General features: G+C 53.1%; 1 protein-coding gene across 3 annotated transcripts in view; it reads right to left on the bottom strand.

Annotated features, from left to right (window-relative positions):
• The window catches only part of LOC116953320 (centrosomal protein 85L), a 114369-nt gene that overhangs the window by 90267 nt on the left and 9267 nt on the right, over nt 1-14835 (bottom strand). For 2 of the 3 annotated variants that reach the window (XM_076074926.1, XM_076074924.1), the window contains exons 2-3: nt 4538-4750; nt 2627-2836 (exon numbers count right to left, since the gene is read on the bottom strand). In XM_076074926.1, the coding sequence (XP_075931041.1) occupies nt 2627-2836; nt 4538-4750 (423 nt within the window). Of the gene's footprint in view, nt 1-2626; nt 2837-4537; nt 4751-6075; nt 7221-14835 lie in introns of those variants that run through there. The other variant, XM_076074927.1, reaches the window with a different exon arrangement.

The raw sequence follows: 14835 nt of genomic DNA, 5'->3' as shown, positions 1-14835 counted from the left end.
TGCACACACACGCACAAACACACGCGCACACTCACAAGTAGATGCACACACACACGCACAAACACACGCGCACACTCACAAGTAGATGCACACACACGCACAAACACACGCGCACACTCACAAGTAGATGCACACACGCGCACACTCACAAGTAGATGCACACACGCGCACAAACACACGCGCACACTCACAAGTAGATGCACACACACGCACAAACACACGCGCACACTCACAAGTAGATGCACACACACACGCACAAACACACGCGCACACTCACAAGTAGATGCACACACACGCACAAACACACGCGCACACTCACAAGTAGATGCACACACGCGCACACTCACAAGTAGATGCACACACACGCACAAACACACGCGCACACTCACAAGTAGATGCACACACGCGCACACTCACAAGTAGATGCACACACGCGCACAAACACGCGCACACTCACAAGTAGATGAACACACACACACGCACAAACACACGCGCACACTCACAAGTAGATGAACACACACGCACGCACAAACACACGCGCACACTCACAAGTAGATGCACACACACGCACGCACAAACACACGCGCACACTCACAAGTAGATGCACACACACGCGCACAAACACACGCGCACACTCACAAGTAGATGCACACACACACGCACAAACACACGCGCACACTCACAAGTAGATGCACACACACGCACAAACACACGCGCACACTCACAAGTAGATGCACACACGCGCACAAACACGCGCACACTCACAAGTAGATGAACACACACACGCACAAACACACGCGCACACTCACAAGTAGATGAACACACACGCACGCACAAACACACGCGCACACTCACAAGTAGATGCACACACACGCACGCACAAACACACGCGCACACTCACAAGTAGATGCACACACACGCGCACAAACACACGCGCACACTCACAAGTAGATGCACACACACGCACAAACACACGCGCACACTCACAAGTAGATGCACACACACGCACAAACACACGCGCACACTCACAAGTAGATGCACACACACACGCACAAACACACGCGCACACTCACAAGTAGATGCACACACACGCACGCACAAACACACGCGCACACTCACAAGTAGATGCACACACACGCACAAACACACGCGCACACTCACAAGTAGATGCACACAAACGCGCGCGTCTACCCTGGGGCTGGCAATGTGGCAGAAGGCGTCACGTCCATTAAAGTTTGATGTGGGGAGACAATAGCTCCCACTCCAGAGGGGCTACGTCTCCCCCACACTCGCTCCCCCGACCCACACTCACCACACACACACTCACTCACCACACACATACACACACTCACCATACACACACACTCACTCACCACACACACTCACTCACCACACACACTCGCCATACACTCACACAACCATACACACACACTCACAACACACTCACCACACACACTCACCATACACACACACACAACCACAAACACTCACCGCATACACACACACAACCACACACACACTCACCACACTCACCACACACTCACCACACACACACACACTCACTCACCACACACACACACACACTCACCACACACACACTCATTCACCACACACACACTCACCACACACACACTCATTCACCACACACACACTCACTCACCATACACTCACCAAACACATAAACAAACACACACACTCACCACACACACACTCACCACACACTCACCATACACACACTCACCACACACACACTAACCACACTCACCACACACACCACACACACACTCACCATAAAATCACCACACACACACTCACCACACACTCACCGCACACACACACTCACCGCACACACACACTCACTCACCGCACACACACACTCACCACAAACCACACACACACACTCACCATACACACTACGTACCAAATACAACACACACCAAACACACAAAATGACGAAGACAAAGATCCCCCGTGTAGCCTTTACAGACTGTAGGGGCAAGTGCTGTTAGCGAGTAGCACCTGTGAAGGCCGGCACAGTACACAAGGGGGTGGGTGGCCAGCACCACGCCCAGCCGCCTTTGTCTCCCCAGTGACGATGTTTACACACCGCACCAGGATACTCATTTGAGGCTGAGTCGACCTAGGGGAGGCCCAGGACCACTTCAGATAATCGTCACCGGTGTTGGTGGCCGTGAGTGGGAATCGAACCCGGGTCGCCAGGTTCGTAGCGCAGCGTAGCGCTAACCACTACACTACCACTCCACACACTCACACACAAAGACACACACAAAGAGACACACAAAGACACACACACACAAAGACACACACACACAAAGACACACACAAAGACAAACACAAAGGCACACACACACACAAAGACACACACAAAGGCACACACACACACACAAAGACACACAAACACGCGCCACCCTAACCCAGTGTTAATCTTCTCAACAACAAAATGTTGTTGTCAAAACATTCATCGGCTCGCCTCGGCTCGGCTTCTCCAGTGGAAAAACATCGCCGCTGCCCCCGCCCCGAACCGTGCCGGCCACCAGCGGATAGGGGGAGGATATGGGGGGGGGGGGGGGTGGAAGCGGGGGGGGGGGAGGGGGCTCCGTCTTACCCTCCGTGCCGTCCGAGAAGCAGACCCCGGTGTCGCCGCTCTCCGACGTGACGCTCGCTTGCCGGCTCGTGGGGCCCCCCGTCCACGCCGAGGGGGTTCCCACGACACCGCCGCTGCCGCCCCCCACGCCGCCGCTGCCGCCCCCCACGCACGGCCCCCAGCCGGGGCCCCCCACCGCGTCCACACTCCAGCCGGAGTCCGGGCTCCCAACTACAGCGAGCGGCGCCGGCGTCATCATCGTCATTATCGCCATCGTCGTCGTCATCATCGTCAACATCGTCGCCATCGTCAACATCGTCGTCATCGTCGTCAACATTGTCGTCATTGTCGTCATTGTCGTCAGCATCGGCGTCAGCATCGGCATCAGCATCGGCGGCATCAGCATCATAGCTGTCATCTTCAGCGTCATCGTCATCATCGACATCATCGGCATCGTCAACGTCATTGTCATTCACGTCATCGTCATCGTCGCCGCCGTCATGAGCATCATCGTCATCGTTGTCATCGGGATCATCATCAGGGTCACATTCAGGTGTGATCGCACAATAACCGCGCGACTGCTGTCATCATTACTACAATCATCATCATCACGATGATTTGTGTTTCAGTCTCCTCGACGCCGCGGGGTCTCAAGGAGGAGCGCTTGACACGTGCCGAGCGCTTTACGTCACGACTCAACGTGGCTCAGCGGGCACCCCCAGCGGCAGCTGTCCCCGTGCGGCGCACGGCGACTCCCGGACCTTCGGCTGAGCGTGGACACGGGGCTGCCGGCGCCGCTGCCGCTGGGTGCGATCCCGAACCGGGTTCATTCAGTGCGGTGGCGAATTTTTTTTTGTTTTCTTACGAATTTCGCCAATTTGGGACCGAGACGCCGGAACGCGACGGTGCGACGGCAATCCACACCGCAGTGACCGGCGGTGGCGCCGCCGGATTCGTACCGCGCAAGCTCTCCCAACAAGCGGTGAACGCGCTGCAGCCGGGCCACGCCAACGCCGTGGTCTCGCGCCGTGCCACCGTCGTGCCACCGTGGTCGTCGAGACATTCGCCGCCGGGGTTCACGCTCGACTGGGTTCGGCAGGCCCTCGCCGTGACCACTCTGGTCGATTTGGTGTCGTGAAACCGCCCCCCCCCCACCCCCCCCACCCCCCCCCCCCCCACATCGCCCGACGCGGCCAAACAGAAAGGAAATCCGCGTCACGGCGAAGGACGATGCGCCGCCTATCGTTGTTTCGGCGCGCCCTCGACCCCGCGACCCCGCGACCTCGCAGCCGCGCTCGGCGGCCGGACGCGCAGCGAGAGAGCTTGCGACTGCGGCAAGCGTCACCAGGAGGGAGGCCACACGTGACAGCTTAACCCTTTGCCGTTCCGACGGCGTACGTCATCGGAACGGCCTTATCGGCACGTCCTCAGGTCGGAAGACGCTCCGCACGCCAGGCACTACATTTGAGGCTGGGTCGACCTAGGGGAGGCCCAGAACCGGTTCAGATAATCGTCACTGGTGTTGGCCGCGAGCGGGAATCGAACTGCGCCACCGCTCCCACACTCCCTCTCTCTCTCTCGCAACAAAGACCCGCCCCCTCCCCCCGTGTAGCCTTAACAGACTGTTGGGGCAAGTGCTGTTAGCGAGTAGCGCCTATGAAGGCCGGCACGGCACACGAGGGGGCGGGTGGCCAGCACCACTCCCGGCCGCCTTTGTCTCCCCAGTGGCGACGTTTACACACCGCACCAGGCACTCATTCGAGGCTGGGTCGACCTAGGGGAAGCCCAGGACCGGTTCACAAAATCGTCACCCCACATGTACGTCTCTCTCGCACGCGCGCCTACACAGCCACGCAACAGCAGCCTCCATCAGCCAATAAGCGAAGGCGACGTCGCCACGGCCTGCGCCAGGCTAGGTGCACGCGCACTCACCGGTCGCGTTGGCGCGGTGAGCGCTGACCCCCGAACCCTCCGGGTCTTGCCACTCCATGTCTCCGTCGCGAGCCCCCCCAGCCGCCGAAGGGCCCCCAAACGAGACTCCGGCCGCCCTGGGGGTCCCCGTTGAGACCCCGATTCTCTCCAGGTCCTGCCACTCCATGTCGGTGCCCGCTGGTGGGGGATTGTCCACCCCTCGTCTGCCCCCGGCTGAGGGCGCCAGCAAAGAAAAACGGTCAGAATAATGATTCATGCCGCGGGAGGAATCTGATGAGCTGTAAAGCCCTTTGTCACCACAGATGTCCAGTAGTGGCGGGTCAGAACGTTGCAACAACAAGCAACACGATATAAGTATGGGAAAGGTAAACACGTCACTTAAACAAATACAACTCGATTATTTGAATCTGACCAGGTATAGCCCCCACTGAGCTATTTCACGGATCTGTCGGAAGCGACCTGGCCAACAAATGACAGCTCAGGTGGCTTACCAACCACGTGGACATTTACGGCAACCATCATCATAGCAACAGAGGCCTGGGTTCGATTCCCAACTCGGATGCCTTTGTACCGTGTGCAGTTTGAACGTTTTTTCTCGCTCCCCACCCTGCTCCGCAATGGGTTTCCACCTACAAGCTGCACTCACACAGCGGGTCCTGCTACCGGGCAAACTGCATCCCCAATGCTGAAAAACGACCCGCAAATCACAGTACGGTTACTGAATTGGCAATCGAGACAAAGATCCCCCGTTGTAGCCTCGACAGACTGTTGGGGCGAGCGCTGTTTGCGAGCAGCACCTGTGAAGGCCGGGAAGGCACACGAGGGGGTGGGTGGCCAGCACCCCGCCCGGCCGCCTTTGTCTCCCCTGTGGCGATGTTTACGCAACCGCACCAGGTACTCATTTGAGTCGACCTAAGGGAGGCCCCAGACCCGGTTCAAATAATCGTCACTGGGTGTTGGCCGTGAGCGGGAATCGAACTCGGGTCGCCGGGTTCGTAGCGCAGCGTAGCGCTAACCGCTGCACCACCGCTCCCCACTCGATTGGGATCACACAGCAGCAGGAGCAACATCGCTCCACAGCTGCCAAAACTTGGCAGGATCCTCATGAAGAAAAGTTCCTTGAGACTCAACGAGGCTCTCCGGAGTGAACACACGTAATAATATATAGTGTGTGATTTCTGTAAAATAAACACAGACCCAGCCAGAATCGTGTCACGGGACAATTACCAAGTATCACATCGAGTACGGAAGCTAAATTGATGCGGGGGATCCTTAACAAGACATCCACAATCATCGACTAGCGGGGCTCAAATCAAAAGTACAAATAACGCCCGAAATCTTGACTTGAAGCTTTCGTGAATGCATGAATTGAAAACAACGCCCCGTGCGGTACTGCGTATCGGAAGGCTCGCTCGCTCGCTTGGACAACAACGACAACAACGACAACAATAACAACAACAATAACATCGTTGTGTCGATTTATAAAGGTAGGAAAGAGAGAGAGAGAAGGGCGGTGAACCCAGTGGCTGTTTTATAACCTTGCGACATCGCCAACAGCCAGAGACCAACAGCGGGATAACGACCACGGACGTAGCAACGGCAACCAGGCCCTGGGTCGCGACAGTCGGTTGGTGTCGCGACAGTCGGTTGATTGATGTCGCGACAGTCGGTTGATTGGTGTCACGACCGAACGCACGTGGCGCGCACGTGGCGCGACCCGGAAGTAGGGCTGAACGATTAATCGATTTCAAATCGACATCGCAATTTGAAACAATGCGATTAGCAAATCGCAAAGGCTGCGATTTTTGGCGATTTTAAAAGTCCTATTTACTTTCTTATTGGAATTGTTTGATTTTGTGTCATTGTAACTTTATATATTGTTCTATTTCAATTAAAACATGTTAATAAATACATGTTGGGAGCAATTAATACCTTTTAAGTTATCATCCCTGCATTATAACATATAGAGCAGTTCATATAGTGATGGTATCACGTGGTAACGCTCCATCACGTGTTTTAAATCTATTACACAGTGAAAAAAATGTAATCACAATATCCATACTCTTTGGTTCTATTGGGTAAAGTCACGTAGGTAAAATCTAGAATCGCAATATCTTTCAGAAAAATCACGATTTAATATTTTTTCCCAAATCGTTCAAGCCCAACCCGGAAGGTTCGGGTAGGGGGGGGTTGCTGAGTCCCGCGTAGCCAATCAGCGCCGAGTGCTTAACCGTCACGAGCCCGTGGTCGATCCACTGCTGGATGAATGCCCCCACCACTGTCCCACCATTCGCCTACTCGCACCGCCCACCGACAGACAATTCTACACCGCCACCTCTCACGACCCGCGATGTTCACGATCCAATCTCGTCTCACTCTCTCTCTCTCTGTGTGTTAGGATGTGTTCAGATAAACGTACGATCAATACATTTCCGGTTCCAAACTGTAGCTCACAAGGTCATCAGAATCAGAATATGTATTTATACTGTAGGAATCCGATGAGCTATAAAGCTCTTGCCCACGGATGTCCAGTCCATCAGCAACAGCAGAAGCGTCCATGGTCAATCGCACTGCTGGATGAAGGCTTCCCAAAGCCGTATCCCACCTCTGACGTTCCTACAACGATCCTAATAATCCCATCCAGCCACTGACACGTGATCGGGTTTTCCTCGCTCCATCTCCACCCACCACCTCCACCAGCGGACGTTCTCCGGGACGCGTTCCGTCCCTTGGCTGAAAATCGGTTCTTGTTATCCCCCCCCCCCTTCCACTTCATCCCTCTGCGAGCTTCACTTGACTCAACTTTACCCCATAACAGCAAACGACTCCATACGCAACCGGCACCAGAGGTGTGGCATTGAGGCCGTCCGTAAATGACGTCACGGGATTGTGGACGATTTCTCCCACCCCCCAATCATCGTCACATGACGCCACAAAGCTCTGCCCCACACCAAAAAAAATATAAAACATGCTTCAAATCGCTTTAAACTATTGCCATTGTAGTGCGTATTTAATGTGCCGCTGCACTCTGATGTTGTAGGAGAAAACATTAATTCAAAAGTCTATTTAATGAAGTAGAACGTGTTGTCTGTATTTATTTAAAGTTGCGCATTTTCATGTGACGTCACATATCTCAAACCTACGTGACTTTACCGAAAGAACCAAAGATGAATCCTTGCAGTCACGAAAGCTTTAAGTCTACAATTTGTTTACCTTTCATAAAATGTTACACTCCTATCGTGTGTTTTGTGTTGTTTGTTGTTGTAACGTTCTTACCCGCCCCCACTGGACATCTGTGAAAAAGAGCTTTATAGCTCATCGGATTCCTCCAGTAGAAACAAATATTCCGATTCTGAAAAGGGACATAGACTCAAGAGACGTTTCGGACAATCGCCCTCCTTCATAGCAAGCATTTGTCTGACGAGAGACAATGCCCGTGACGTCATCTATTATATCTATTATTTCTATTGTTTCTCTTTTTAAGGCCACACACACACAGAGACGCACGCAGTGGTTGTGACCGACACAACGTGGCAAGTTTGTGCCGTGTTCATTTGTGCACCGCCAGTTGCCGGACTAAGCTAGTGTGGGGCCTGTCGCATATGTTATAAGGAGGCCCTAAATTAAAATATATATAAAAGCACAAATATTTAACTTGCATAGTAAAGTAATTTTCTACTCTTTGGTTTTTTCGGTAACGTCACGTAGGTAAAATAAAATAAAACAACTAAATTAAATCACGACGTTTCGGACAACACAAGCTTCCGTCTTCAGGTGGAACAGACACAGCAAAATTCGCTGTATCCTCAAGGAGGAACGTCGTGCTTTAATTTAGTTGTTTTATTTTATTTTACCTACGTGACTTTACCAAAAAAAACCAAAGAGTGTGAATCCTTGCAGTCACGAAAGCTTCAAATCTAGAATTAAAGTAATTTTATTTTTTGCATTTGCTATACAGCCAGATAATACGACAAATTGCTAACCTTAAACACCCAGCCGTTCATAAAAGTTGAAGGCGGTATAGTACTATAGTAATAGAGCAAGTGCAGAATCACTGAACCGGAATTGATAGCTTGAAAGCATTTAGTGTGTGGGGCCCGTAGCATTTGCAATTTCCGCTACTCAGATAATCCGGCACTGTGCAACACCACCAACGCAGTGCCCCATCACCAGAGATGCCCCATCACCAGAGATGCCCCATCACCAGAGATTCCCCATCGCCAGAGATTCCCCATCACCAGAGATTCCCCATTACCAGAGATTCCCCATCACCAGAGATTCCCCATCACCAGAGATTCCCCATCACCAGAGATTCCCCCATCACCAGAGATTCCCCATCACCAGCCCCATCACCAGAGATTCCCCCATCACCAGAGATTCCCCATCACCAGAGATTCCCCATCACCAGCCCCATCACCAGAGATTCGCCATCACCAGAGATTCGCCATCACCAGAGATTCCCCTTCACCAGAGATTCCCCATCACCAGCCCCATCACCAGAGATTACCAATCACCAGAGATTCCCCATCACCGGAGATTCCCCATCACCGGAGATTCCCCATCACCAGAGATTCCCCATCACCAGAGATTCCCCATCACCAGAGATGCCCCATCACCAGAGATTCCCCATCACCAGCCCCATCACCAGAGATTCCCCATCACCAGAGATTCACCCATCACCAGAGATTCCCCATCACCAGAGATTCCCCATCACCAGAGATTCCCCATCACCAGAGATTCCCCATCACCAGAGATTCCCCATCACCAGAGATTCCCCATCACCAGTGATTCCCCATCACCAGCCCCATCACCAGAGATGCCCCATCACCAGAGATTCCCCATCACCAGAGATTCCCCCATCACCAGAGATTCCCCATCACCAGCCCCATCACCAGAGATTCCCCCATCACCAGAGATTCCCCATCACCAGAGATTCCCCATCACCAGAGATTCCCCATCACCAGAGATTCCCCATCACCAGAGATTCCCCATCACCAGAGATTCCCCATCACCACAGATTCCCTATCACCAGAGATTCCCCATCACCAGCCCCATCACCAGAGATTCCCCATCACCAGAGATTCCCCATCACCAGAGATTCCCCCATCACCAGAGATGGTTGTGCCCTGTGTGGGTGGTGAGAGTTTCCTCCCTCAAGCTTCTCGGGTTTCCACCCATGGCTAAAATAAAAACCCCAACGCAGTGTTACGGCTACTGGGCCAAACATCACACTGCTGAAACATGTACCTGCAGATTACTCAAATTGGGATCAACGACACAGATCATCCCCCCCCTCACCCCCATAGCCTGAACAGACTGTTGGAGCAAATGCTGTTCGCGAATAGCACCTATGAAGGCCGGAACGGCACACGTGGGGGGGGGGGGGGGGGTGGACAGCACCACACCAGGCCGCCTTTGTCTCCCCAGTGGCGATTGGGATAATCGTCACTGGTGTTCGGCCGTGAGCGGGAATCGCACGCGGATCGCCGAGTTCGTAGCGCAGTGCGCTGCCGCTCCCCGTACTACTAGATCAGGATCACACAGCAACAACAGCAGCAGCAATAACAGCAGCAGCAGCAGCAACAGCAGCAACAGCAGCAGCAACAACAGCAGCAACAACAGCAGGAACAACAACAGCAGCAGCAACAACAACAACATCGCCCCCCCCCCCCCCACGCAGGACCCTCCTCCTAAAAGAGTCTTGAGACTCAGAGTTGTTTCAAACACCTTGGCAGTGGTGGCTACAAAACTCTAAAGCTAAACATTTGCAACCAACGAAGCATGGAGGGATGCACGGTTGGGAAGAAAGGCACCGACAGAGACAGGGACACGTGGATTAGAGAGGACACACGCAGGTTAGAGCCGTCACATTAAGCTTCGTGTGCGTCTGGTCCTTCCTCCCCCGCAACTCCCATTAGCACGGTCGGCTGCGTACGGCGCGAAAGAAGTTCGACGCACAGCACATGCGTTCGACGCCGCTCGCTGTTGAAGTCGAGTTTGTGAAGTTGATTCGAGTAGCCATGGGACCAGGGCCGAGTCTCTATCGATTGGCAAGAGTGGTGACCCACGATAACGATGGCTGTCGGTCGAGACTAAGGACGGAGCAGCAGCAGCAGCAGCACCACTCCAGCCATCGCCACCTTGCCACCAACTCAAAAGTCAACATTGTGACCCGGAACGTCTTAAGAAAACAGCAGCAGCTGGACAATGAGATGGCTCAACTACAGTATCCGCGGACTTGATCATTTTAAAAAAACGATTGTTATTTTTCATACTTTGATACTTGCAAAACATATATCCCGTGTTGTAGCTGCTCACCCTGAACTATAAATGTCCTGATAGTGCATTGTCTTTGTACTGTTGATATACCGTGCATTGATATGCATTGATATACGGTGCTCTTTCTGGAAGACTTTGCTGTTTTTTCCTGGACTTTTCTGTTTGCGTGTAGTCACTTTAAGATGTTTTCTTGTTCATGTTTTGTTTTGTTGCGGTTGCACCCGACTCAAGAGCCGATTGGCTCACAGGGCAATACCAAATAAATGAAACTGAAACTATATTATACTCTTTGGTTCTAAATCTAGAATTGAAACTATATTCTTGGTTCTTTCGGTAAAGTCACGTAGAAGGGAAATAATAAAATGATAAAAATAAAACAATTAAATTCTCACGACGTTTCGATTGCAACACAAGCAATCATCAGGTGTGAAAACCACAGCAAGAAAATCATCATCATCATCATCAGGTGTGGTTTTTCACACCTGATGATGATTGCTTGTGTTGCGATCGAAACGTCGTGAGAATTTTATTGTTTTGTATTTTTATTATTTCCCTTCGACGTGACTTTGCCGAGAGAAGCAAGAATATGAATCCCTGCAGTCACGAAAGCTTTAAATCGAAACTGAAACTGTTCGCATGTTGGCGTCATTCTCTCGCCTGACGCCGGTAGTGAGACTAGACCATGAAGGAAGCTGCTGTCTCTTGTGTAGTCCAATCAGTTTTCAAAGACAATGCCCATAGATTATATTATTAGAGCAAGTTTTGTTTGCATGTTCATCACAAGCACAGTGTGTGCTTAATGCAGACTTGATTCCTTTGCAAAAGGTTTCTGTTTTGGTGTTTGAACATCTTAACACAACTCCTGCTGTTGTTATTTTGGCCAGAAAAGGGTAAAAAAAACCCTATTTCTATTTTTTTTATTCTGTGATACAGGCAAAAAAATAAGGTCCCGTGATATCCGTGGCCGGCAGGTCGCACGGCTTGCGAATTCCAATCGTGATGATGATGATTATAACTATTATTCATCCGCGCCGGTGTCATCGCGGCTGCGAAGTCTGGGGGTTGTGGTGGTGGAGGAGGAGTGGTGATGACGGTGACCGTCTCGGATGCCACTCGCCACTGCCGTGAGCCAATTTCCCCGCGTGTTGAATCCCACCTCGGGCTGCCTGGGATCGACCGGCGAGCGGCGCGATGACGCTCACCGTTGCGCCACCGCTCCCCCCCCCACGCATACACACACCGTCCGCGCCAGCGAAACTCTGCAGCGCGGCGTGTGTATTTATACGTGCGCGCAGTATATTTTAGGATATTTACACGCGCACATGTTAGCGGCCTCAGCTGCCTCGGCTCGTCCCTAGCACCTAATTTTATCCGAGTCCAGTTAGCGCGAAGGTCCAATTTCTCCACTGCCGTTGGACACACGCCGCGCGCATTCACGCGGAGCGCCGCTCGCTCGCACGAGTACCCACAAACTCACCGGGCCGAGGAACTATGTGAAGGGCGCGTGTGTGTGTACGTGTGTATGTGTGGGTACGTGTGTGTGTGTATATGTGTGTGTGTACGTGTGGGGAGCGATAGTGTAGCGGTTAGCGCGCTGCGCTACGAACCTGGCGACCCGGGTTCGATTCCCGCTGAACCGGTCCTGGACCTCCCCTAGGTCGACTCAGCCTCAAATGAGTACTTGGTGGGGTGTGTTAACATCGCCACTGGGGAGACAAAGGCGGTCGGGCGTGGTGCTGGCCACCCACCCCCTCGTGTACCGTTCCGGCCTTCATAGGTGCTCGCTAACAGCACTTGCCCCTACAGTCTGTTAAGGCTATATGGGGGATCTTTGTTCTTTGTGTGTACTTGTGTACGTACGTGTGTGTGTGTACGTGGAAATCCGTCAACCAGCAAAACATCGTGGCACAAAGTGGGGATGAACCTGCTGAGGCTGCAGTGCCTCAAATATTGTGAGTGGCTGGCTGAGGTGCCATCTGTTGAGGAAGTGCTGAAGGCGATCCGGAGTCTGAGACCAGGAAAGGCACCAGGCAGAGATGATCTCCCAAGCGAAATGCTGAGGGAGGGTGGCGTTTGTGCACAGACTGCCCTATATGACATCATAACAGTCTGGACCATTGGAAGGATGCCCAGGTGGCCCCGCTCTTTAAGAAGGGGGACCGCACAGACTGTAACAACTACAGGGGCATTTTCACACTCCTCAGTGTGCCGGGATTATTCAACATCGCCTTGCTAAGCACACTGAGGAGAGGCTTTTGGAGCCCCAATGCAGTTTCAGGAAAGGGCGGTCCTGCACAGATGCCATATTTTCTGTCCGTCTGCTACAGCAGAGGTGTATGGAATTCGAACAAGACCTACATCTCTGCTTTATTGACCTGGTCAAGGCCTATGATACCATCAGTAGGCCTGGGCTCTGGGTTGTTCTTCGTGCTTTCGGAGTCCCTGACTCTCTACTCACGATCATTAAGGACCTTCATGATGGTGAGCGGGCCTGGGTAAAACTACGTGGCCGGGAGTCAGAGCCATTCCCTGTACACCCTGGGGTGCGACAGGGATGTCCTCTGGCTCCCACATTATTAAACATCTATTTTGACCACGTAGTTCATGAAGCCTTCAATAGCTGTACCGGGGGAATTTCCATTTGGTACAGATATAATGGGAGGCTGATCGATGCTCTGGTGCGGTCAAGGGATGGCTCCCTATTGCTCAACCACGTTATGTATGCGGATGATTTGGTAATAGCTGCTCATTCAGAGGAGTTGGAGACGCTGCTGCTGAGACTGGAGTGTGCCACCAAGAGGTGGGGCCTTACCATCAGCCCCACCAAAACTAAGCATCTGCCTGGGTATTTTGTACCATCGGACACTCCACCCCCACAACTCCCAATCGGTGATGAGGCAGTTGTGGAGAGAGTGGAGAGTTTCCCATACCTGGGAAGTGTGCTTATGACCAGCTCCAGTTTATTAGCAGAGGTCTCACTCCGAATCAGTCGAGCGGCAATATCTTTTCATCGGTTGCGTAACGCTGTGTGGAAGCTATCTGGTCTGTCGCTCCGCACTAAGCTTCAGGTCTTCTTGGCCACGGTCATTCCCTCCCTTCTCTACGCTTGCGAAACGTGGACCCCCCTAATGGAGCATCTTCGCTGGTTAGAAACCTTTAGGCTGGCCTGCCTACGATCCATCCTGGGTTTAACCAGGCTGGATTGTGTGAGCTCACAAATCCTTGAAAGATCTGGGCAAGGTCCCATCGGTGAGCTCCTCCGGCAGGCAAGGCTGCGTTGGCTGGGTCATGTAGCCCGCATGCCCAGCCACCGCATGCCGAAACAGCTTTTGTTCGGCCGGATCGAGGGGGCTAAACGGGCGCGGCACGGGCTAGAGAAGAGATGGAGTGATGTGGTACAGGAGGACGTACAGCTGAGTGGAGCTGAGTGGACTTGCCGATGACTGGTACCAGCGGTGTCAAGAATGGCCTTTGTGGAGGAGGCTCGTGAAGGACGCTACTGGGCAGTTGGAGGCAGTCGTGGCACTCACAACAACGAGCAGAGCGCCGGGTGGCTAAAGCACAACACGTTGGCACAGTAAGGGGCACAGGTGGTGCATCAGCCAGTCATCTCAGTCATCTCAGTCGACCCGTGGCACTTGGGTCTGCCCCGTGACCTCCTGCCAGCGGGCGTTCGACACTTCACGTGGCCTCAAGGTGCACATGACCTGGCACAAGCGTTGTAGTGACGTCACCGCCACTTAGTGGCGAATGGCGGTTGTTGTTGTTGTGTACGTGTGTGTGTATATGTAGCCACTGGGGAGACATTGCCACTGGGGAGACAAAGGCGGCCGGGCGTGGTGCTGGCCACCCACCCCCTCGTGTGCCGTGCCGGCCTTCATAGGTGCTCGCTAACAGCACTTGCCCCTACAGTCTGTTAAGGCTACACGGGGGATCTTTGTCTTTGTGTGTGGGGGGGGGGGGGTGTGTGTGGGGGGGGGGGTGTGTGGGGGGGGGGTGTGTGGGGGGGGGGTGTGTGG

Source organism: Petromyzon marinus, chromosome 51 (genome assembly GCF_048934315.1).
Source record: "Petromyzon marinus isolate PM22_M1 ecotype Great Lakes invasive population chromosome 51, UKy_Petmar_22M1.pri1.0, whole genome shotgun sequence".
Lineage (NCBI taxonomy): Eukaryota > Metazoa > Chordata > Hyperoartia > Petromyzontiformes > Petromyzontidae > Petromyzon > Petromyzon marinus.
Note: the sequence above shows the minus strand (reverse complement) of the source record. Positions and strands in the feature narration are given on the sequence as shown.